The sequence below is a fragment of the Dendrobium catenatum genome, unplaced genomic scaffold (assembly GCF_001605985.2).
Source record: "Dendrobium catenatum unplaced genomic scaffold, ASM160598v2 fragScaff_scaffold_665, whole genome shotgun sequence".
Lineage (NCBI taxonomy): Eukaryota > Viridiplantae > Streptophyta > Magnoliopsida > Asparagales > Orchidaceae > Dendrobium > Dendrobium catenatum.
The window spans coordinates 3,913,926-3,939,381 of record NW_021319127.1 but is presented as its reverse complement, the minus strand read 5'-3'; the positions used below and the strand labels follow the sequence as shown (position 1 = coordinate 3,939,381).

Here is a 25,456-nt window from a genome sequence, read left to right as displayed (position 1 = left end):
ATTATATTAAAATATCTTAATGAATTACTTAAGAATCTCTTTTCCTATTTCATTTTTGGCAGTAGAGAAGACTAATCAGAAATTAAAAGACAAAGTGAAGAGATAGAAAATAAAACTTGAGATTTGGAGGCCGTAGAGCGATTTTCGTCTTTCGACGTTATTGGGAGATTTTCTCATCTCACTGTAAAGAACTTTTACCTTATTTCTGATTTCAAAGATATTGTATTTTTTATATTTTTTCAAACAATTTTATGTTTTCATTACTAAAAAATAATAATACTTTTGTATTTGTAAAACTTTAACCGCATAAATTTTTATATGTTATAGAGATTGAGATTATGAACGTTTTGAATATTTATTTAAGATTTTTTGCTTGGTGATTTCAAAAATACAGCTATTTTTTGTCTACTTAGAAATTTATTTTGACATTTAAAAATAGTGATTTAGTTTAACTAAAACTTAAGAATAATATTTTATGCAATATTTGGTAATTTGATTAAATTATATAAATATGAATTTTTGTTCAGTATTATTTTTGTTGTCTACCATTATGGCATTTTGTCACTTTTTGAATTAAGCTCAATTATGCTTTATTTATTGCAATACCTTGATAATGAATTTAGTTATGTGATTGATTATAGTACTATGATAATAATGTGTAAAAGATAAGTAAAGACTGGTTGACCCGTTGGTTAAAGACTAATTGACTTATACATGATAGTGGGCCAATGAGTTTTGCTTTAAATACTATGGTTTGATATTATCCTCTCCTGATTCACGAGATACACTAATTGAGAGTTATAAGAAGATGATTACTATGCTGACAGATAAAGAATGACGACTCTATTTACTAAGACAACAATTTACTAACATTGATACAACATTGAAAAATACCGTGATAGCCAGAATTCGTACTTGTTTAATATGACTATTAAAATAAATGTTATTAAGGTATTGTTTATATTACTGTATGAATTTATTATTAACACATTACTAATTTATTGGTATAAAAAGCATGATATATTCATTGAGCACCTGATATGCATGATATATTGAGTATGTGATTAATATATTGATTTAATATTGATATAAAATAATTGGATAACATGTGTATATTCCTATATGATTTTAATATATTGATTTGATTTCAATAGTATTTACCGATGTTTTAATTCGATGATTTATCCGATTTCTGTACTAATTGATATTACAGATATGACGATGGTTTTATAGATTTAACACTCATACTGGTTTACTGCTTTATTGGCTTCCGTACCGCAGTGTTTTACTGTTTATAGATTTTACTACCACTGCATGTGAATTCTATTATTTCTGCATTGATTCAAGGATCATATGAATGCTGAATTTTATTATTTCTACATTGATTCAAGGATCATATGAATGCTATTGTTATGATTTGATCCCTGGCATGCATATTGTTCTTTTACTATGCTTTGAATTCAGTTGTAGGTTTTGGCGACATGCTATATTTTTTAGCTCATTATATTTGCTTAAATGATTTCCGGTCAGGGCAGAGGATCAGGAGTGTGAGGTTGGTTAAATTTTTTTAAATTTTGTTTCTTTTTATTTAGTTATTCTTTTGTACTGAAGACAGAGTAGTTATGATATGATTGTATAGATCCTGATTAATGTATATAATTTTTGAGAATGTATATATATATATTTTGATCGATAGTTTTATTTCTGCTGCTATTGATAAAAAAATTAGGGTTGGTTGTTGTTTATTAAAAGTTAAAAGAATGATTTTTCCAAATTAGATTCTGGGGTATGACACGATCAATATCTTATGGTTCTGTCGTCTCGGGCCATTGTGGTCCCTAGTCTTATTAATCAGAGGAGGTAGTCATCCCAACCTAACCAAAGGATCTTTGTCCACAACCATGAGTTGTGTCTCCCAATGGTACCTTATAGACTTGTGGTGAATGCTTGTCTAATGAGACATATTTAAGTCCACCTTAGCTAAGAAAGAGCTTTGTGCCCTATCGATTATATCCTATTAATTCATTACTCAAATATTTAGTACCATTGGGAAACATACGAGCTTTTGCCGTGACTATAATTTAGTGGTACCATTTGACATTAAAACCACTCTATTAGAGGGCCCCAATCATAACTGTTTACCTGTGATGCCATTTGGGGTGCAACCACTAATTAGATGATATGTGCCATGTTCTTACTGACAAGAGATGGTATGTGAATGAATCCTAGTGATATTCTCGATTGAATATTCACTATTTGGATTTTTTTTTACTTTAAGTATTTATGTAATTTATTTCATTTTGAATATCTTAGTTTTTACTATTTTTTAGTTTTGAACTTTCATTAAAATTAGAGCTCATTAATGATTGATTTTGAGATTTGGGGGCATTTAAAAACATATGATCCCATTCGGTTGAGATCAAACTTCAACACGAGCATCATCAGGGATTATGGATAATTTTCTTTATTGGTTGAATATTGTCGCTAGAGGATTATGTTCATTGTCGACTTTATGCTTTTAGTGATAAATTTTTTTTGAATAGACCTTGATGACTTAATATGAACGTGTAAAATAAATATTTTGATCGACACTATGACCATGTATTTATTCGATGATTCAAGTTGTGTCAATTCTTATCCTTTCAAGGAGGAAGATCATGCTTGAATCTAAATTCATATTTGACCCACGTAACATTTTTAGATGTCACATGTGTGCATACATCATGCTTATCGGAGCCCATGCGGGTCTATGTTTTTGAATGCATTTTGCATGATGTATTTACATGATACCTGTTTATATGCCATGCAGGGGGTATATATGACATATCTGCGTGTTCACATACACACTTATATATTCATCTGCACGTTGACATACTCGCATATGTATTTGTTTGTCTGCATGTATGCTGACGTACACATTTGTGCACTATTCAACGTGCTTGTATGACATGTGTGGTGGCTTAGCATAGCAACGTGGTGTTGGATGCATTAACATATTTTTACAATGCATTCATATATTGCCCGTATGTTTGCATAATGCATTTGTGTGACATTCAGATGCTTTCATGCAGTGTATGATGTGTTTACATGTCGGTTTAGGGTATTACTACTACACAGTACATTTTGCATCTTGGAGGGTATGTTTGCATAATGAACTTTGCATATTGGATGGCATAGTTGCATAATGCATTATGCATACTGCAATGTGTAGATGCACCGTATGATTGCATGTTAATGTAATGCACTGATACAGTGAGACAAATTATGCATATTGAATGATGTGCTTACGCAGAGTGTTTCATATGCGGCAATGTATAGGTGCTTAGTGCATTTGTATGTTAGGTGAGAATGCCCATAACATATTTACTCATTCCTAACTACATGCAGTCATGATGTGTTTGTGTTGTACACTTGCATGCTTCCCAAAGCATTTGCAAATTGTATATGCATATTCCGAATGTGTCAGTGTGCATTTCAATGCTTGAGGGGGTGTTCTTGAAGTATTCAAATGTGGTCGATTGTGCAGGTGATTATCATTTGGAAAATGCAAGTTTTCATTTAAGAGTCTGCAAACGCCTTTTATTCGATTGTGCAAATGTTGTGGATCCAGTGTCGTTATTTAGTTAATTTCATCTTCTGCATATCCATGTTGTGATTTCCTCCGGTTCTTCTACCTACGTTTGTTGGGAATCCGTCATATCCATCTATATTGCCTTTCATTACTTGCATAGGTTCAGTGTGTTTGCTTGCAAGTATTGCTATGGCTCACTTACCCAGATGGGCTGTCGCAAATTTCATAACCTTGCTCATAGATAGTATATTGAGGGCACTTCTATGTTTATAGGGGACTCATCATGCTTATTTGCAATTGAATGTCATTGATTGTTATGTGGAATGTGTTTGCCTTAAACTCCACAAACACATCTTGGTTAGCAAAGCGCCGCATTTATTGCATATCAACAACCTTTGCTTGCAGGTTATTAATGTTTGTTTTGGTGGAAACTTGATTGTTATCGAATGTATGAATGCCCTTTCATGCATTGCTTGTTGCTTGTCATCACTCGTGGACAAACTATTGCGCATATAATAAGTCCTCCACCGTTACCAGTAGGTGTTTGTATTCGCTGCAATCTTATATCTTTGCTTGTAGATGGCGTGCATGCCTTGCATTTTTCCTATCTAAGTCTGCAGGGAACCTATTACATTCATAATCTGTCCACTGCCATTACTTGCAAGCGGACTAGTGTATTCATTTGCAAATTGAGTAATTTTAGTTGTAACCGGTTACATCCATTATATATATTCTTTGCTGTCATTTGCATGCGAGCCATTGTGCATATTACAGGTTTGTTGTCGCACTTTAGGCGAGTTGCTGTATTGCAAAATCCCTTATTTCTGCTTATGGGCAAATTATTGTTCATAACAAGTACCATACGCATGCTTGTAAGAAAAATGTTTTTGCCTTCTACAAGTCCCCTGCTTTTGTATGTTGCTTGATGCATTCTTTGCAATTACCCCATTCTTGTCCATATGTGAATTATCTTGTTTATTTGTATGTGAATAGCAATTATTTATAGCCCATCATCTTCGCCTGCAGGTCACTTCAAATTTTGCTTCATCCAACCACATGTAAGCTATCATGCTTATCATGAATTCCTTGCTTATGTTCAATGCTACTCATTGTCATCTTTACTTTGAGATTTACTCTCTTGCAATTTTATTTTAAATATCTTAATTCGGCTTTTGCTTGTTTATATCATTTGGAGTTAGTTTTGTTCTCTGTGATTCAGCTTGTAAGTTCAATTCCCTGCTTGTATTCAATTCAGTTCCCTGTTAGTCAAATTAGCCTTAATTTTGATAGCCTCCCGGCGTCTCCCCTGTTTAGGAAAACTTTTGGTAGTCTAGGCCTGCCCAACACGTCAAGAAAGGCGTGCATGGTCGGTGTCGGGTGACACCGCAGTTGTGGTCTTTGATAGGAAACAGTTGTAGATCTCAAGTATTTTCTATCAATCTTCGGAAAACAGCAAGAATCCTTCACAAAAGTCTGCACAAACCACGAAAACAGTAGATAATTTGTATTATTTGATGAAAGGAAAACGAAAAAAATAGCAAGATGCAATTGATCCTCTATTCGAGAGGAGGATCGATCTCTCCCAAATCTCTAGACGCCGCTAGAGCCCAAAGAAAACCTAAATCTAAGAGATCAAATTTCTGCCAAATTCAAGATTCTCTAACCCTCCGAAAACAAATTATTTAATGCATACAAATCAAAAGGAATTCCCTAAACAATCCCTACATTCAATTCCCTCCCAAAATTCCTTCGAAAATCCTTTCAAAATCGGCTCCCGTGGCTTGCAATTGCGTTCGACGCATCCAGGGGGGCGGAAGAGTTCCAACCCATTTAACGTGAGCCGGTCTTGCGTGGACCGGTCTATCAATACCCCGCCCAAAGATCCACCTTATCCTCAAGGTGGAAATATGCTCGTGTTCCCGCGAAGGTGGCCATCCTTGAGGTAATTGAAAAACCTTACTGTATTGCTGAACCAAGGGCTGCACGGAAAGAGAAACATCCCCTCCCTCCTCTAATATGATCGCATCCAACCTGTGTAGTCCCACCAAATAATCTTCCTCCACCTCTTGTATGTCCCTAACTATGGTCTTAAGTGATGTCATGGCTTTGGATAGCCCTGCATCTCCCTTATAACCACTTTCTCCCATCCACCATTAATTCCATCGTGAGTGCTCCCCAATTGTCCTTGGTTTCCCCGAAGGTTTGCAACCACTTCATCCCCAGGATGACATCAGTGCTTCCTAACTCTAGTGGGAGAAAGTCCTCCCTTACTTGAATCCCTTGGATGGTCAACAACACTCCTTTACAAATCCCCTGGCCTTTCTCCCCTTTTCTGTACCCATCATCACCCCATAACAGTCGGTGTCCACCAATTTCACTTCCAGTTGGTTGACTATTTGAGTGGAAATGAAATTATGGGTATCCCCGCTGTCAATCAAAACAACCACCTCCATGCTTGCTATCTCCCCCTTCACCTTCATTGTATGATTCGAGGTGAAACCTATTATTGAATTCAGGGAAACCTCAACCAGATCCAAATGCAACTTCTCCTCCCTCTCTCCTTTAACTCCTCACGTCCCTCAGTTTCCTCGTCATCACAGACGGTGAGAACCTGAAGAGTTCGGTCCTTGCACCGATGTCCTAGCGTATACTTCTCCTCGCACCTGAAACATAACCCCTTTGCCCTCCTCTTTTGCATCTCCTTCTCTGTCAGCCTCTTGAAAATTTCCCCACTTCGTCCTCCTACTGGCTTCTCCCTGGTGGTCTCATTTATGTTGCCTGATGCAGGCCCCTTGGGTGCTAGAAGAGCGGTCGTCGTCCTGTAAGAGCCTCATGAGCTGTTGCTCTTAGCTCCTTTCTCTAGATTCTTCTGATTTTCCACCAGCTGGGCCAATTTCATGGCCTCCCCTAAGTCATGAGGCATCGAAATCTTCACTGCTGCTCGAATCTCTGCCTTCAACCCCTTCATGAAGTTCCCCTTCAATACCGTATATGATAATCGCTCCACCCTACTGGCTAGGTGCTCAAACTGCTCCATGTAATCCGCTACTGATCCCTCCTATGCCAGAGCAAAGAATTGCTCATAGAAATCTCCTCCCCGGTCAGTTTGGAAATGTTCTATTATGCAGTTTTTGAATTCCCTCCAGTTCCTGATGAATCGAGTATTTAAAATATTGTTCAAATTTGTTTGTTTAGTTAATTAAACAATCACGAACGAGCTTTAATCGAATCGAACAACGAGTAGCTCGTCGAACGTTTGGTTCGCTTGCAGCCCTACTCAAACTGCTCCTGGTAGTCTGCTACTGATCCCTCCTGTGCTAGAGCAAAGAACTGCTCATAGAAATCTCCTACCCAGTCAGTTTGGAAACGTTCTATTATGCAGTCATTGAATTCCCTCCAGTCTCTGATAGGTCTTCTCTGGTCTCTCCACTGGTACCATGATAGTGCCTTTCCCTCCAAACATAGGCCTGCTGTCAGCTTATCCTCCTATGTTAGCCCATTAACAACAAAGTACCTCTCCACCTTATAGATCCACCCATATGCATCCTCTCCCTCGAAGATAGGCATCTTCAACTTCCTCACCTCTGATCTCCACCAGTCCCCCTTATTCCTCCACAGCTTCCCCTCTCCCAAGTGCTCGACCCACCCCACGTCTCCCGGTCTTCCCTTGCCCTACCATAGCCCAAACCCCCTTCAAATTCCCCTATTCTTCCTTCAAACTCAGCACCTCGGCCACTATAATGTCCCTCCCGACATTCCCAATCAGCACTACTTTGCTCCGTCTCTCCATACCCATGCCTTTCTCCGTACCTACCTCCTCTATCCTCCCTCTGGAAAGGCTCCAGATAGGATTTTCTTCTTTCTCCCTCCACGATGTCCACTAATCTTCCTCCCTACGAATTTCAGAATTCGTGTTTTTTTCCTTTCTCCCCTTTTGCCACGGAAGCCACTGTTTGGTTGTCGATTTCCAACATTTTCTTCATCATGTCCCGGAGATCGGCTATTTGTCCTTCCATGGAGGAAATCCTTTCCTCCACCGTTGTCTTGATTTGGTTCATCTTCCCTTCAAGCCTTTCTTCTAGCGCATCAACTTTCTTGGCCGCCATCTCGATCCTAACTTTTGTAATTCAAAAAATTCCGGATTTGGATTACAAAAACAGCAATTTCATCACTTCCCGTCCAAAAATCGGTCGCCGAACTTCGCTAAATCAACCCACGAACGGTCCCAAGACTTGCTATGATACCAATTTGATAGAAAACACTTGTAGATCTCAAGTATTTTCTATCAATCTTCGGAAAACACCGAGAATACTTCACAAAAGTCCGCACAAACCACGAAACAGTAGATAATTTGTATTATTTGATGAAAGGAAAACGAAAAAATAGCAAGATACAATTGATCCTCTATTCGAGAGGAGGATCAATCTCTCCCAAATCTCTAGACGTCGTTAGAGCCCAAAGAAAACCTAAATCTAAGAGATCTCAAATTTCAGCCAAATTCAATATGTCATAACCCTCCGAAGACAAAATATTTAATGCATACAAATCAAAAGTAATTCCCTAATCAATCCCTAAATTCAATTTCCCTCCCAAAATTCCTTCCAAAATTCTTCCAAAACCGGCTCATGTGGCTTGCGATTGCGTTTGGCGCATCCAGGGGGTGGAAGAGTTCCGCCCCATTTAACGTGAGCCGGTCCTGCGTGGACCGGTTGGACCGGTCTATTAGTCTTCTACCCCATAACAACAAGAAACGTGTGCATGAGTTGTAAGGGTACCTACGTGAAACTTTGCAAATTTCCCTGCCGACCTGAAAGAGTGTATGAGTACTTAAGTTTTACCCCACCACATTAAGGGTGCACTAGGCACCTGCCTTGCTGCAAGCGTTGCACCGAACTCCTCCTCATCAAACTAAGGAAAGCGTGCATAGACGATCCCGTTGTTGCGCTACGAGCTCCGAAATTAGAATTTGGGGGCTTTTTGAGTTTAGGGGAATTAAATCTTGTGCGAGGGACGCGACGACGTCAAAAATGTGCAATTTTTTTTTCTTTGCTTTCTTTCTCTCCTTCTCCCTCTTTTTTATCTTTTTTTTGTACTTCTCTCTTTTTTTAATGATAATAATATGTAGTAATAATAGAGGTAATAATAGAGAGGGAGGATAACTGATGGTTGGTGGTCAAGAGGTAGTGACTTTGGGTTACTGTTGGAGGATGTTGTCGTGAAGTGGACTAAGGATTTTATTGTATGGAGAGTTTAAGTAGACTAGGTGGGCTGAAAGTTAGAAGTTCTGTGAATTTGGTTTGGAGTGAATGGCTAATTAGTAAAAGGGGTGTGGGCTGGAGTTCGGCTGAATGGGAGGAGTAAGGGGCAGTGAAGGAAGCTCAGGTGAGGTAGTTGCTTTTCGAGTGAACAACAAGAGGGAGATTGGAGTTCTGTTAGGGGTGTTCGAATAAGAGAGGGAGTGCTCGGGTTTGGTTGTGAAGTGAAAAATCGAGATCGGGAGTGAATGGGGTCTTCGAACGGCTAGGTGAAGGGATGCGGCTGCTGTGGAGGTTTGAGTGGAGGTTGAGTCAGACATGTGTTGTGAAATCGACGGTCGGTTGTTTGGGCAGGGTTGGGCGTGAGAAGGCGTCGACTGGTTGAAGTGGAGGAGTTCGGTTGGAAGCCAAATGAAGCGGATTTGATGGCTGGGTCGGACGGGCTGCTGAGTGTGAACTAGTAGAAGCTCGTGGCTCTAGAGCGGGATCCGGAAGGTGTGACTTGCAGCTTGTATGCGATCGGATAGCTGAGTAGGGGCCGGATCGTCGCGTTTGAAGAGCTATAGCGGGTCGGAGGTTGTGGGATTTGACGAGTTGGGAGTCATTGCAGGGAGAAGGATCGTTCATGTGCAACAACAACAACAACATCAAGCCTTTATCCCACTACGTTGGGTCGGCTACATGAATTCTTTTTCTCCATTGTGTCATATTAAAAGTCAAACTCTCGTTTAAATCTAATAAAGAAAGGTCATTCCTAATATTTTCTAACCAAGTCTTTTTAGGTATACCCCTACCTTTCTTAACATAAGTCAAATCTAATACCTCTACTCTCCTAACCGGGTCATCGGAAGGCCGCCGTTTTATGTGACCAAACCATCTAAGGCGACTCTCTCTAATCTTATCTTCTACTGGAGCTACTCCAACCTTTTCACGTATATGCTCATTTCGTATCTTATCTCTATGGGTAAAGCCACTCATCCACCTGAGCATCCTCATCTCTGCCACACTTAACTTAGTATTATGCTTTTCTTTTAATGGCCAACATTCGACACCATAAAGCATTGCAGGCCTCACTACCATCTTATAGAATTTTCCCTTAAGTTTGAGGGGTACATTTCTATCACATAACAAGCCCGATGCATTCCTCCACTTCAACCATCCAACTTAAATTCTGCTGATAATATCCCCATCTATTTTACCATCACTCTGAATAATAGATCCAAGATATCTAAAACGTGTACTCTTATTAATGACTTGATCGTCCAAAGTCACAATCCCCTCACTAGGTCTATTACTACTAAAATTACACTCCATATATTCTGTTTTAGATCTACTCAAGCGAAAACCTTTAGACTCTAAGGTTGACCTCCATAATTCAAGTTTACCTTCAACTCCCTCTCTAGTCTTATCAACAAGAAGAATATCATCAGCAAAAAACATACACCAAGGTACATCCTCTTGCAAATGTCTAGTGAGAACATCCATGACTAAAGCAAAAAGATATGGGCTTAAGGTTGATCCTTGATGTAACCCAACCGAAATAGGGAAATACTTGGTCAATCCACCTTGTGTTTGAACACAAGCAATAGCTCCTGCATACATATATTTAATGATTTGAATATAAGCATTATTGACTCCTTTCTTTTCAAGAACTGTCCATAGCACTTCTCTTGGAACTTTATCATATGCTTTTTCTAAATCAATAATATCATATGTAGATCCTCCTTATTTTCTCTATATTTCTCCATCAAACCTCTTAATAAATATATGGCTTCTATAGTCGACCTACCCGGCATGAATCCAGATTGATTTTGAGAAACATTAGTATCACGCTGCAACCTATGCTTCATAACTCGCTCCCATATTTTTAAAGTATGACACATTAACTTAATACCTCTATAATTTGCACAATCGTGTGCATCACCTTTATTCTTAAAAATAGGGATTAACACACTCATTCTCCACTCATATTGCATCTTTTTAGTCTTCAAAATAGTACTAAAGATTAGTAAGCCATGAAATTCCTCCATCTTCTAAGCATTTCCACACCTGTATTGGAATATCCTCAGGTCCAACAGCTTTTCCACCCTTCATTTTCTTTAAAACCTCTGTAACTTCAGTTTTACTAATACGTCGATAAAAACAGAAATCTTTATTTTCATTTAGGTTGCTAATGTCACTATAGTCAATCTTATTTTCACAATCTTCATTAAAAAGTTTAGCAAAATATCTCATCCATCTTTGTTGAATATCATCTTCTAAAAAAAGTATTTTTTGATCTTCATCCTTAAGCACTTCACTTGAACTAAATCCTTACTACTTCTATCTCTTTGTTTGGCTAACTTATACATATATCTTTCTCCCTCTTTAGTATCTAATCTATTATATAAATCACTAAAAGCTAATGTCTTTGCATCGCATATTGTTTTCTTAGTATCCTTACGAGCCACTTTATATATTTCCCAATTATCAGAATTTTTAAAATTAAACCAATTTTTATAACAAAGCTTCTTATTTTTAATCTTTTCTTGCACATTTGGATTCCACCACCAATTATTTTTACTATTAGGAGCTTTTCCCTTTGAATACTCCAAGGACATCTTTTGCAATATTCTTAATATCACTAGCCACTTTTTCCCACATAACATTAACATCCTCATGCAGAGACAAAATCTTAAGATCTAAAATCTTATTCCCAAAAATATTTTTGTTAATATTCTTTAAATGCCCCTATTTAATCCTAGAAAATCGTTTTACTTTATTTTTTATTTTATGCCCATTTATCTTAAAGTCCAAAACTAATAATCGATGTTGGGTACATAAATTTTCTCTCAGAATAATTTTACAATCTTTGCAATCTAAACGATTTAATTTTCTAATAAGAAAATAGTCAATCTAGGTTGTACTATATCCATTTTCTAATAAGGATCGTTCGTGTGTGGAAGAAAAAAATAGATCGCTCCATCTCGCCCTCCTTTTATAGACAAGAGCAAAACGTCGTCTCCTTGAGCAGGAGCAGGAGCAGGATTTGAGCAGAGATTGTGGGAAGAGCGGCGTCGGCATGTAACTGCAGGTAAATGACGTACTTTCTCCCATTTTTTTAATTATATTCACGCCGTTATTCTCGTGTGTAGTCCATTAGGCAATATTACAATTATTTTTGGATAATTCAGACTTTTCGAGTGCAACGACGAAGTGCATTTTGTGATTGGGGCATCGTTTGGGCAGCGTCGTGCAATATTTTCTGGTGTAGATCATCAATTTTGATCGTCTTTTCCCGATTCTACTGTGAAGGGCTTCCTCTTAAGTAATTTTGACTTTTTGATCGCAATGGCGCAACTCGTTTATCGATCGGAGATCGTATGAGCACTTTAGTGACGTGTTACGCCCGTCGATTGCCTCTTTTTTGTGTTTCTTAGTGCATTGGTCAACATATATGAGTCATATCTTGCAATAATCTAGTTCAATAATCAATGGACCTGGTCTTCTCTTTAATATTGTCTGCTTTATAATTCAGTTATGGTATATGTTTACCTGTTGTAGGGTTTATACTGTGCATTATCGAGTACCTACAGTTGCAAGATATGAGGGAATTGGGGAAGTGTATTCACTGAGTTCTGCTGTTGGTGGATGGATTAGGAAGGAAATGGGACTAATGGTTATCTTGCTTAAGAGTATTATAAAGATGCTTGTATGGACTAGCGTTAACAAGCCATGCATCACTTAACAAGAATGAATTGAAGTAGGATTTCGTCAGCCAACATAGAATAATTGGGTAAGGCTAATAATGATGATGAGGGTGATAAGAATGAAGTGATTTTACTTGACCTTTGGTCAAACAAATATATAGAAATTGGTTATTTCAAGCATTATGAAAGTAAACATCTGTATAATTAGAGACCGGTCAAGTCTTATGGATACTGATTTCAAGCATTATGAAAGTAAACATCTGTATATTTGATGAGGGTGATAAGAATGAAGTGATTTTACTTGACCTTTGGTCAAGTCTTATGGATACTGATTTCAAGCACTATGAAAGTAAACATCTGTTAAAAAAAAAAAATCTGTATAAAGCTGCATTTTCTATGAATCTTTTCTCTCGCAGATCTATTTGAATAATCATCGGGGCATCTCTTCTCTATAATATTATCTGCTTTCTAATTTTCAGTTATGTACATGTTTTCCTGTTACAGGAGTTTATCCTGTACGTCCTCAGGTACCTGCAGTTGCAGGATATGAGGGAGTTGGGGAAGTGCATTCACTGGGTTCTGCAGTGAGTAACCTTGAAGTTGGCGACTGGGTGATACCATCACCTCCATCATTCGGTACCTTCTGTACTCATGTTTGTTCTGAAGGAAATAAAAGAAGGCTATTTCTCTTATATTCTCTGTGTTTAGATTGTTATTTTTTTGTTTCATTCTTCATTTTTTTCATTTATATGTTTATTTAAATTAAATGTATGCTTAGATTTTTAAATTGTTGAGTCTTCTTGAAGCTTTGATGCTCTCAACATATCGATCTTTTCTTGTATTTCTTGATTGTAACAAATTTTAAGCTTCCTAGGGACTTGGCAGACATACATTGTTAAAGAGGAGAATGCATGGCACAAAATTAGCAAGGGCATCCCTATGGAGTATGCTGCTACAATTACTGTAAATCCACTGACTGCCTTGTGTATGCTGGAGAACTTTGTTGAGCTAACTTCTGGTATTTGGTTGCAATGATGAATTATCATCAATCCCTTTAATCCTACTCATAATTGTTGTCTGCTATTGCTTAATGCTTCATACTTCATTTGAATTCTACTTAGGTGATGCTATTGTGCAAAATGGTGCAACTAGCATTGTGGGACAGTGCATTATTCAGCTTGCAAAAATTAAGGGTGTCAGCAGCATAAATATAATTAGAGACCGGTCAGAGAAATATTTTTGTTCATTCTTTTTCTTACCAGATTATTCCATAAGACTAGTAAGTCTGGTCATTAATTTACAATTAGAGTTCTTTATGACTTGTTTTTCATTTCTTGCACAGAAATCAATATCCATAGCAAATGTGTGGTCAGGAGCATCGCCATATAAGTCATGAACCATATTTTTCTTTGAACCGGTCTAGTACTCTATATAGTAAAATTCTAATGCTTAAGTTTTGTTCTTGCCTCTCGGCTTTTGCTGCTTTTACTTGCCAGTTACAAAACTGGCCGTGGAGGCTAAATCACGCTATATTGCCTACTTGTTTTAGTATATTATGGGTCTGCGAAAGTATTCTGCTCGCGGGGAATATAATGTAAAGGGGTACAATCGCACTATCCTGTAGGACAAAATGGTCTTAGACTTTTACACTCTATGCAAGCATGCTAATGAAAGAGTATATGAAGTCATACATATGATTAGCCATGGAAGATAGTGGCTTTCACCTACACACCTCGATGGATAATATATATATAACCCAAAATATAACGAGATTTCTTCCATTCGATACATCAGCTCGAATGAGGTTTATTTGATGTGAAGATCGGTTTCTCACGGGCGCAAACCCTCATGGTTAATTACATCCTAGGCCTTGATTTAGGAAAGCTCTCAATTAAGGATATTGTATTATTCTCTTCTTAATTTGATGCACAGAGAAAATTCTTAATTTATATTCCAAAGATGATAAACCCTTATCTTTATCCTTAGTGATGATTAGACCTTTTAAAATGAATAAATGTGAGATTAAAATTTTGAGTTTAAAACATCAAAGATTGAATTTACTATCCTAGGAGAAATGACAGATTCAAGATTCATTATAAGTTCGAAGAGACACTCTGAGGGGTGTACAATCTGGGCATATGCTTACCTGGAGTGAGTTGCCAGCTAACATTCTAAACACAGTCAATCGCCCTATATGTATGTAAGATAAGAATGCTCTATCCTAAGGAATCAATGATTTATAGTTTAGAGGTTTAAATCAGGGATACATAAAATATAAAAATAAAATTATCTAAAGCCATGTATAATGATGCTTGAAGCAAATGCATAAATAAAATCTTTTATTTATTTCTTTAGAACATACATATTACACAGGGTCTGCAATAAAATAAGGTGGTCAGTCTCCACCAAAACAAACCTAGTTTCTACACCTATGAAATATGCAGATTGAAATGTATTTGCTTATCATCTTCTGACTATGGATTTACTTATAGAATTCCAAAAGAGAATGCAAAAAAAAAAAAAAAAAGGCATTATCTTTTGGAATCCTATATATGTACATTAGCAAATACCTTTGAATCAATAAAACTCTTGATGCCTTACATTTACTTTTGACTCTTTGTACATACATTCACACCTAGGTACATTTTATTTGAAGTCTTCTTTTACAAGCATCCTTGATACATTTTACTTTGATTTTTTTTTGCAATGAAAAGTATAACAAATGAATATGCATGCATGAATATAATATATGTGCATATTAATTAATAAACTAAAGTGCGCCAAAAAAATAATTATGCATGCCATGACATCCAGAGTACATAAAGTAAATAAACACACCAAGGATATCCTCCAGGTAAGGTACCCGCATCACAACAAAACATACTAGCCTAAGACTAGAGTCGGTGATCTTAGCAAATAAGTTCTAGTGTGTGTAGCAGGTTGTGTAGTTTTGATATGTCATATATATGATGATTTAATTAAAGTTGCTTTATGTTCTAATTTGTTAAAGGTCAAAAGGGAAATTTTAATTAAAGTTTAAATATTAATATTTTAATGTGAATTTTAGAGTATATTTTAGATGTTTGATGATTACTACCGTTGTTGCTCATCGAGATCGTGAGATTTATTTCAACCTCATTGGGGCTATTTTAATAACCCCGTAGGTCGGAGTTACCTAGTAGTAATCAATTTTGTTGAGTTAATTTAGTTGTTTGTAAATTAAAAAAAGAAAGATAAATTAAGTGATTTATTATCAATTAAGGGGTTAAATTAGTTAAGTTTGCTATCAATTAGTTCGTGGCATTGTGCTACCAGGCTCGAGGAACCAGGTCTTCTTAGGACACGTAGCTCGCAGCCCGGAGTAGTCCATCCTAAAAACCTAGTTGATATAGTTATATTAAAAGTTTTATTTCTTTTAAATCATTAATATATAATTAATTTTAAAGTTTTAACACTATTAAATATATTCGTGGTGCCACCAGGCTCGAGGAACCAAGCCTCCTTAGGACACTTAGCCTTGCAGCTCGGAGTAGTTCATCCAATAAGCTTCATCTTTGGAGTGGTTGTTATGTATTAAGGGGTTCGTTGATTGATTTTAAAAGGCTAGCTTAAGGCTTGATTAAATTTTAAGTGAGTTATTAAGTTTTGGGTTATAATTAAATCTCTTAATAAGTTCTTTTATGTTATTCATTTAGTTAGATTTTAATTCACTGTTATGAGAGAGTTTAATAAATTAAGGTTTGGGTTTGAGATTAGTTTTTTTTTTTTAAATTTTACCAAGCTTTTAGTTTAGGTTTGCTCTCCTAATTTAGTCCATATCTTTTAAGTTTTAGGTTTGTTAGAGGATGATTAATGGGTTGATTAGGCTTAGTTCAAGTTTATGTTCAAATCTGAATTTTAATAATTACACATTAATTGTGGTTTGATTAAAAGTTAAGTGTTTTAGTGCGTTTGGGCTTGGATTATGAATGATTTTGTTGGTTGATTATTAGTAAGTTATGACACACTAAACCTAGGGTAACGTGTCACTAAATTTTATATGTTTAATATCTCTATCCTATAGGGAGCATGCATCCTAAGTTTATATTATCTAAGACTCAGTTTCTTAATTTTTATCATTAGGTGTCACTAAAGTTATAGGGGATAAAAGAAAGTTCGTTTCTAACCCTTTTGACATACGCACATGTGTCAACAGATTTAGGAATCTAAAATAAAAGAAAGCAATCATAGTTATAAATGGAGTTTCCATAAGATCCTAAAGGATGGGGGGCGCACAAAAAAATCATCATAATAGTGCCCACTTCGTGTGGGAAAACAACGATACACATGGCACAGATAAGTGACCTACACTACAGGCCTAAAATGACCCTAATGGTCTCTAGGGCTCACATAAGGTGGGGTGTATCACACCCAAAATAGAAAAAAGGTAACATCCTAACGATGCCCACTTTGTGTGGGAAAACTGCGATGCACATAGTGCAAATTGGTGGGCCGACACTACAAGCCTAAGGTGACCATAAGGGTCTCTAGGAATCGTAGAAGGGGGCGCAGGCCAAAGCTTCGTCAGTGCACTAACCTATGACTTGCTAACAAAACATTCTAGAATACATATTAAACTAAAGCTGTTAACAAAATGTGTGTGATGTGTAATAATTTTGATATATAATTAGAGGTTTTATAAGCAGCAGAGATTATACCCGATCATGACGTGCCCACTCAAAAGCTCCCAAGCAAGCAACTCAACTAACTCACCCATACAGGATACGGGTACCTCGCAAGACAAAAAGCAGAAGGAGAAATATAGGGGTGAGCGTAGATGTCATTCAAAAATAAATATAGTTAAGCATGGATTAATTTAAAACAACTAGGAAAGTTATCTAAAGCATATGGAAAGAGAGTATGTACAAGTGAATGGAGCAAACAAGTAATAATAATAACACATAAAATTCCACATGTTTAAATTAGTGAGTATGAAAGATTTGCTAACATGAGTAAGAAAAATCATATCTGAAACATGTGACAATTCCTAAACATAGAACATACACCCATACATGAAACACTTAAGGACTTGTTAATATATATATCAATCTCCATACAATGTAATTTCTAGCATACATAAAGAAAGCTTCTCCAAAACTTTTTTGATTTACTTATAAGTTTTTTTTTATGTGAAATATTCACATAACCTTAAAGCTCGATCATGTACATGAAAATTAATATAATATGCTCAATGAAGTTCAGCATTAGCACAATCAATAATCAATAACCACATGATTTGATTAAATATAGAGCGATTATAAACATAACCTTCACATAAAGCTCAAACAAATATAAAAAGAAAGAAACAAATTTAGTGCAAAAGTATGTAAGCATCTCGTTGTTAGGCATGCCTTTTCAAAGCTAGACTGCTAGACATGCCTTCTACACATGCTTTGCTCCCATTTGACGTTTAAGCCAAATGTAGATGAAAGGAAGGAAGCTTTGATGCTATTTATTGTTCCCACGTTTCGAGAAAGCATTTGAAATATTTGACACAACTACTCATATCAATCTCAATATAAAACTTAAAATAGAGAAGAAGGATCAAATTCGAAAACCTAAAACCTAAACAAGTTCTTCCACTCTCAATCCAAACACACCTCTAGTCTCCATTTTTTTAAACTCATCTCTAGAGTCAAGTGCGAATAAGAGAAAGAAAATCATTCGTGAAAAGAGAACTGAAAGAACCTTCCAACATTAAGCTTTTAAAGTGCAAAACCATTCATAAAATCCACAAATCCCAAAGACAACTCATAGAGCCTTTCAAACAAAGTAACACATAAAACCTTTCTCATATGAAATCCACCATAACTCTTCCCGGCACAAAATGAATTATAAACCTTGTCAACGTGGGATTTATCCATGAAAATCTTTTAACAAGAAGATTTCATGAGGCTTTCTATTATAAAACACTCACAAAGCATATAGTAGAATTTTCAGAGCAAAACGATTCACAAAACTTTTCCAATAAATACAACTCATAAAAGTTTAGACATAATGTGAATCATAAAGCTTTTCAACATTTAGCCATTAATGAAACTAGACACATCTTGAGAATGAAAACTAAAACCACACTATTCCAAATCAAGTAGCAAGCAAACAACTTATTTGACATTAGGTCTCAACCAAAGTGCAATTATGATAAAGAAGTTTTATGCAACCTTGTTTTCTTAAAGTTTAAAAATGAGATTAAAAGTGGAAAGGTAATTCAATGCCGCTTTGCTCTCTAAAAGTTAAGAAACATGCTAATGTAATTGCCAACATGAATTTTTTTATATAAAACCCAAACAAACTCAAGAGAGTATAAAGAAATCCCATCATCTCATTTCAATCCAATTTGAACCAAATATGAAAAAAAAGAGAGGTTTTGGAGCTAGTTCACTTCCTTAAAATGTTAAAAACAATGCTCCAATCACAATATGTATCACTTTCCAACAACTTCCATTGGATGCAAAATATTGTTCCACTTTCATTCCTCCAATCACCACATAAGATTATTCATACCAACTTGCTTATAACATAAGTATCTATGCAATGCATGATTCCCACCCAAATGTTTATGGAAGAATGAATGAAAAAAAGATGCAAATCGCTTCTCTCCAAAAAATTCACCAAATTGCCTCAAGCAACCACTACTTTTTACTAAACCATAGCAAGAAATAGTTCATGATACAAGTACAAAGAATGAACTACTAGACTTCAAATTGAACCCAAATTGTAAAAGACAAGCCTCCAACTCATGTATCAACTTCAACTTAATTCTTATGTCAAAATGATATTTGAGAAAAGAAAAGAAAATAATTTATTCCCTTCTAACAATTCAAGAAGCCTTCTAATATAAAACAAATCACAAATCTTCCCCACATAAAACAAATCAAGGTTCTTTCTAACATAAAATAAACCAAAGCTTTCCCCAACATTCATGTATTTCTCTAAATAACTCATAAAACTTTCAACATAAAACCAACAACTTTGCATTTGGACCATATATTCTCCAAATCGAAACATGAAGCATGCAAAATATTTTCGATGATATTCATAAATTTGACCTTTAATCATCAAATGCGAAACTATCACTTGCCAAGGGTTTGTACTCAACATCAGAATATTAGAAAGAAGAAAACAATCATACTCCAGTTAGCAAATCAAAGCTTAAATCACACATCTTTCTTCTACCAAACATAACTCAAGAGATTAAGAATCATGATATGCATGCATTTCCAACTTCCCAAAATCTGAAAGTAGAAATATAGTTTCAGGAAGTACTTCCCATGTATATTTTTTTTAAACAGAAATGAAGGAAAAGCCTTTTCTCTTATTTATTTATTTATAAATATATACTTAATTGTAAAAGGGAAGCCAGGACATTCTAATTTAATGAAACTGAGGTAGATCAAGAGAGGTGGTAAAGTTTCTATATTTTCATTGTAATTGATATTCAACATGAGAAGCATAAATCAAACCATAGAGTGCTTCTATTTTACTGATATTCCACTTATCTCTCAACCAATTTATTTATGAAAGGCAATATTGGTGGCATAAATAATTTCTAATACAAATTCATTAATCGATAGCCTGGTATATACACAATATCAAAGTTTACGTACACTTGTAACATTTCGAACGTTACCGAAATTTATTAAATGCTTGAGTACAATCTTAAGTATAAACTTCTCTAAGTGTCAAGCTTCAATGGTCATACTCGCATCAATGCAATCATGAAGAAAGGGTGCTTCATCCAACAATGTAAAACAAAGAGACAAGCTTCGCAATTGAAATATAAAATAGATAAAGTCATCTAGCATGATTATAAGCCCATTTGTCATATGACATCAAACATGCGGCATTACAAAGATCTATAGAACTCATCAATATGAGAAATCATGTTTTATGCCTTAACGGAAAGAATATCCATACTTATCCACATGCTTATTTAACCTCACAACAACACACTCTCCCCCCATTTCGCTAAGAACTTTAGAATGAAAGAAGATATCATTAAACCCCAACCTTTTGAGTAGACTTGTTAAAGCATAATCATGATATTTTGAAAGTTGTTCAGTACAATCCACATAGGACATGATCATTCATATCTCAACATAGCATTTATCTAATAACCACAAAGCACAACGATCTTTCATAAGTAATGATAATGTAAAGATCTTCATAAGACACTATGTGCGAGGCATTCCCAATCCGATTTAAGCAAGAGTGGAAGGTAACAAAATCCCTCCAACAAAACAATCCATGCTCATGAAAATCTTTGATTTGAAAGCATGAAACTCTTGTGTAGCCATGAACTTCATGAGATACTACCAATAGAAGGCTTCAACTTAAACCAAAACATTACAACTCTCTTATAATGGCATTTCACCAAATATCTCGTATGCATATATTTATATCTTTTTATAAAGAATAACATGGATTCTCATAGTCTTTCACAACCTACACATAAAATATTTGAATAACATAACATGAATCATAAACGAATGTGAGTTTCATACACCAAGTGTTCATTTCAAACAATATAAGATCAACAAAAGCTTTATTCATGTCCTATGAAATCATTCGTCCTAACATCTCATATCAACATCATAGAGAAGCAAGCAATGTCACTAAATCTTTCCAAACAAGGAAGGAGAGAAGAAGAATAGAGAAAGATAAAGAAGGAGAAGAATGAAAGAAAAAAGAAGAAGAAGAAGGAATCAATGAAGAAGAATAGGAAGGAGAAAAAAAAATTACCTGCTTGCAAGAGGAGGCCGACAGCTAGGGCAAGTCGGAAGAGAGACGAGTTCGGTTCTAGCGTGCGAGGAGCGATGGGAGCAGGGGCTCGGTCTCCTAGCGTGCGAACGGAAGGGAGGTTAGGCATCGACCCTTGTCCGATCCGAAGGAGACGAAGAGAGGGAGAAAGAGGCAGAAGCCTTCCTGGCTTGTGCAAATGCGGAGGGAGACAGAGGGAGGCTTCGGGTCACCACAGGGAGGAGGCCGAGAGGAAGAGAGGGAGTGCTCTGGTCTTCCGCCTGGAACGTGCGAACGAGAGGGAGCAAGAGGGGTTTCAGCTCTTCTCAGGCGAATAGAGAGAATCAGGGAGAGAGAGAGAGCTGGCGTGCCAATGCCTGGTCTAAGGGCGGGCCGAACCAAGGAAAAGGAGTAGGAAAATCGCCTTATGCCGCTCGAGGGACATTCCTACTTATTATAAGCGTGGAAATAGACTCTGCTCCTTCCCCCACCAAAACTCCTTGAATGCCTACCTAAACGAAGATGGCACGCGACCGAGGTGCCTGACAATGGCAAGTTTCAAATTTCAGGGAGATCGTAGCCGTCAATCACATTTCGTGATTTGGGAATAAACTCAAACTCACTAGAAAGTTAATTAAGCTCTAATGGGAATTAAGTGGGGTTCATGAGGCTAAAACCAGATCCAAACCAAACCTTCGACTCGATTCGGGTTTGGCTCGATTAGATCCAAATTAACAAAATTAAACCTAAATAAATCGATGACTCGAACCAAACCGAACTCGACATGTTTAAAATGAACGAATCTAATTCAATTGAATGTGATCGGGTCTGATTTAACCCAATTTCGAGTCTATTCGAGTTCGATTGAATTTTCTTTAAGTCGATTTTAATGGAATCGAATTTGAATCAACTCAATCGGACCTAAATTGGCATCGACTTGAATTAAACTAGGCTCGACGAGGTCAAATTTAATTAACCAAAGACCCTCGAGGCACTCGAACAACAATTGAGGTCAACGTATATATTCCGTTAAATGAGCTTTATATATGGTAGTATGGTACATTTGTACGGAAACACAATTTCTTATCAACATACACTTTTGGCCATCGATGATTGTTTGCAATTATGCTTGAGCCTATTAGAGCATGAGATAACTGAGCGCTTTTTTGTCACTGTAACAGTTATACCTTTTTTTGGCTTTTTGCACACTTATGCCATTAAATGTAGTCATCCTTGTTGGTAGTTCACAACTATATCATCTTAAAATTTCATGTTACTGGAGAAATCAACTTTTTTCAACTTAAAATCACTGTGATATATTTATCCAGAACATTCTCTTAATTTATTCTTAAAGCTCCCTAGTTGCCTTTGTACTGCATGAGAAGACTGGGCTGCTATGCAAGCCCTAGGAAGCACTATGAACTATGCAAAATACTCATGTGCAAATACCAGTGATAAGTATCAAAATGAAATGTGCATATTTTTAAATGAAAAGGTCCTAAATTGTTGTTTTTCTTAAATATTTAATTGAGCTAATTAGGTGATACAAATCGAGTCATAGCATGCCATGTGAGTGATCTACACTGTACTTTCCAGATCTAACTAAATAGCATGGAAAAGTTACAAAATTCACAAGAGGATTGAATATTTAATCTGAACTCAAAGAAAAGGAATGGTAATGAAAATACCATATCCCTGAAATGACACAATAAGAGCTAAGGTCATCCTCTATGTATATCTCATAGATCTAGTTGTTTTCTGATATGGTGGGAGAAGGGGAGCAGGGAGGCTGGTCCAACCCAGCTAGCTAGGGCTGTATTAGCCCTTTGGGCTGGGCAGAACTCTCAGTAGAACCAAGGGGGATTTCGGACTCCTCTTGTGGGGCCCAATAAAGTTATAAATCATTATGAAAGAAGCATGGGTTAAGGGGGAAGTTATTTAGGGAAATTTTAATTAGAATTGAAAAAAGAATTCTATTTTTGAATTGAAATATGAGAGGGAAGTTAATTAAGGCAATAAGGGAATTAATTGCTGTTTTAATTTCAATTCGAATTCAAAATAAAAGAGGGAGTTAATTAATGTTGCAAAGCTATTTTGGAGGGAAATAGGAAGAGCTTATTTAAGGCTAGTTATTGTGTTATGAGGGTTATCTGTGTTTTGTTTGTTAGTTGTAGTTTTCTTCTTGAGGCCTTTCTAGTGGCATCTACGTTGATTGGGAGAGTTGTTCTACCTCTTGAATAGTAGTTCATTTGTATTTTTCATTATTATTGAAGTATTAATAAAAAAAACAACCCCTATCTTTGTGTTCCTCTGTCGTTTTTCTCGTTTTCTTGCTTATTTTACTTCCATGGCGTATCAAATTGGTATCATTGCACTTTTTGGGACCTATGACGACAAAGAAGGGGGATGTGTTCAAAGGCAAAGTGGAGCAAATCAAATCCCGGTTGATGGAGAATTATGATGCACAGACACGAACACGACGACACGGATATGACATGACATGTACACATGACATGTCAATTATTAAAAATATAGGACACGGTCACAGGTTGGACACGGTATTATAATTTTTATATTTTAAAAATAATATATCAAAATGAATAAGTATACCATTAAAATAATTTGGAAATAATAAATTATTTAACTAGAATTTGTGCTTAAAATGATTAATATTAGGCGTCGAGAGTTGGGAGTCTATGCTGTGTATCAAACATCGAAAGAGAAGATGACAATGTTGTCAAGAGTCGAGCATCGAATAAGTATCGGGCGTTGATGTTAAGAGGGTGTCTGTCGTCAATGTTGAGAGGGCGTTGGCCGTCGATGTTAAGATGATGTCAGACAAAGACGAGCTATCAAGTTGTGGTGCATAAATTGCTAGCGTCGAGCATCCATGTTAAGACAATATCAGACTTTGATTTTGAGATGACATCGAGCATTGTTTTGAAATTAAAGTTGCAATCCGCTAAAGAGAAATGAAAATGAGAATATTCAATAAGTAAGGTATTTCGGGCAAGAACGGATGGAGATGGAGGGGGTCGACTGAACCATGGGATCTGGTCATGTGTGGTGGAGGTGGTGGGGTGGCCAGCTATTATGAGAGATATTTCGAGCAAGGGGAGCGGGCGAATGGAGATGGAGGGGTCGAGCTGAACCATGGGATCTGGTCATGCAAGAACGGATGGAAGAAAGGTGGGAGTCCCACCCTCGATACATGGGGGAAATATGGAGGGATCATGACAACTGTTACACTGAAGGAGGAAGAAACTATTGGGGCGGTGGGATCCTAGAGTGTGGAAGTTGAGGATATTGATTGGGAGAGTCGATATACCTCTTGAATAGTATATCACTTGTATCTTTCATTATTGTTGAAGTATTAATAAAAAAATCAGCCCCGATCTTTCTATGCATATATTTTTCTTCTTATTTTACTTCCACGGTGTATCAATCTTCTTTGAAATCCACATATAACTTACCGGTGGATAGCCAAAGAATTAGACATATAGAAAATTAATAGAGAAAACAAGTTTTAAAGCACTAGGCTAAATCCTTGGCCTCATACGGTTATGACAATTGTTGTCAAGCAACCTGATAGAGAAATAGAGAGAAAGTTTAGGAGAGAGAGAGAGTTAAGAGTGAGGAAGAGAGAATGAGAGAGAGAGTAGAATGAAAGTGGTTGTGTCGATTGCAAATGGCGTCGATGAGTAGAGGGAATGGCTTGGGAGGATTGGTGGTGGAAAGCTGTGATGATATGAAAAGAGAGGGGTGTAACAACTTAATAATTATTAAAATAAATTTAAAATGAGAATATAAATTTTTGTCTGAACCGGAGCACTGAGGCGTCATAAATTGCCATCGCGGCATTGAATGTTCTATTGTATAATAAATTTGGATTCAGCATGTAGTGCAATGGCGCTGGATTCATTGGGCGTCACGACTTCACACATTGAAACGAGTTTTTAAATTTATGAAAATGCCATTTGCTCCATTCCCTCACCTGCTGTCGTGACTTGCCGTGGAAGGAACAAAGAGAAGGGAAGGAGAGAGGAAAGAGAAAGCTATGTTTTTGGTCGAAGATTTGGTTTGTCGCTTTTGCAAAAATTCTTCAAATCGTTGTAGATGATTTTTCTCATATTTCTGTCATCAAATATTTTGATTTCAATTGT

The 25,456-nt window shown here is 36.4% G+C and overlaps 1 protein-coding gene across 1 annotated transcript in view; it reads left to right on the top strand.

Annotated features, from left to right (window-relative positions):
- LOC110092815 (enoyl-[acyl-carrier-protein] reductase, mitochondrial) overlaps positions 1-25,456 on the top strand; it is a 43,849-nt gene that overhangs the window by 6,145 nt on the left and 12,248 nt on the right. The window contains exons 3-5 of the mRNA XM_028695679.1: positions 13,020-13,151; positions 13,390-13,533; positions 13,637-13,739. Of these exons, the coding sequence (XP_028551512.1) occupies positions 13,020-13,151; positions 13,390-13,533; positions 13,637-13,739 (379 nt within the window). The remainder of the gene's footprint in view (positions 1-13,019; positions 13,152-13,389; positions 13,534-13,636; positions 13,740-25,456) is intronic.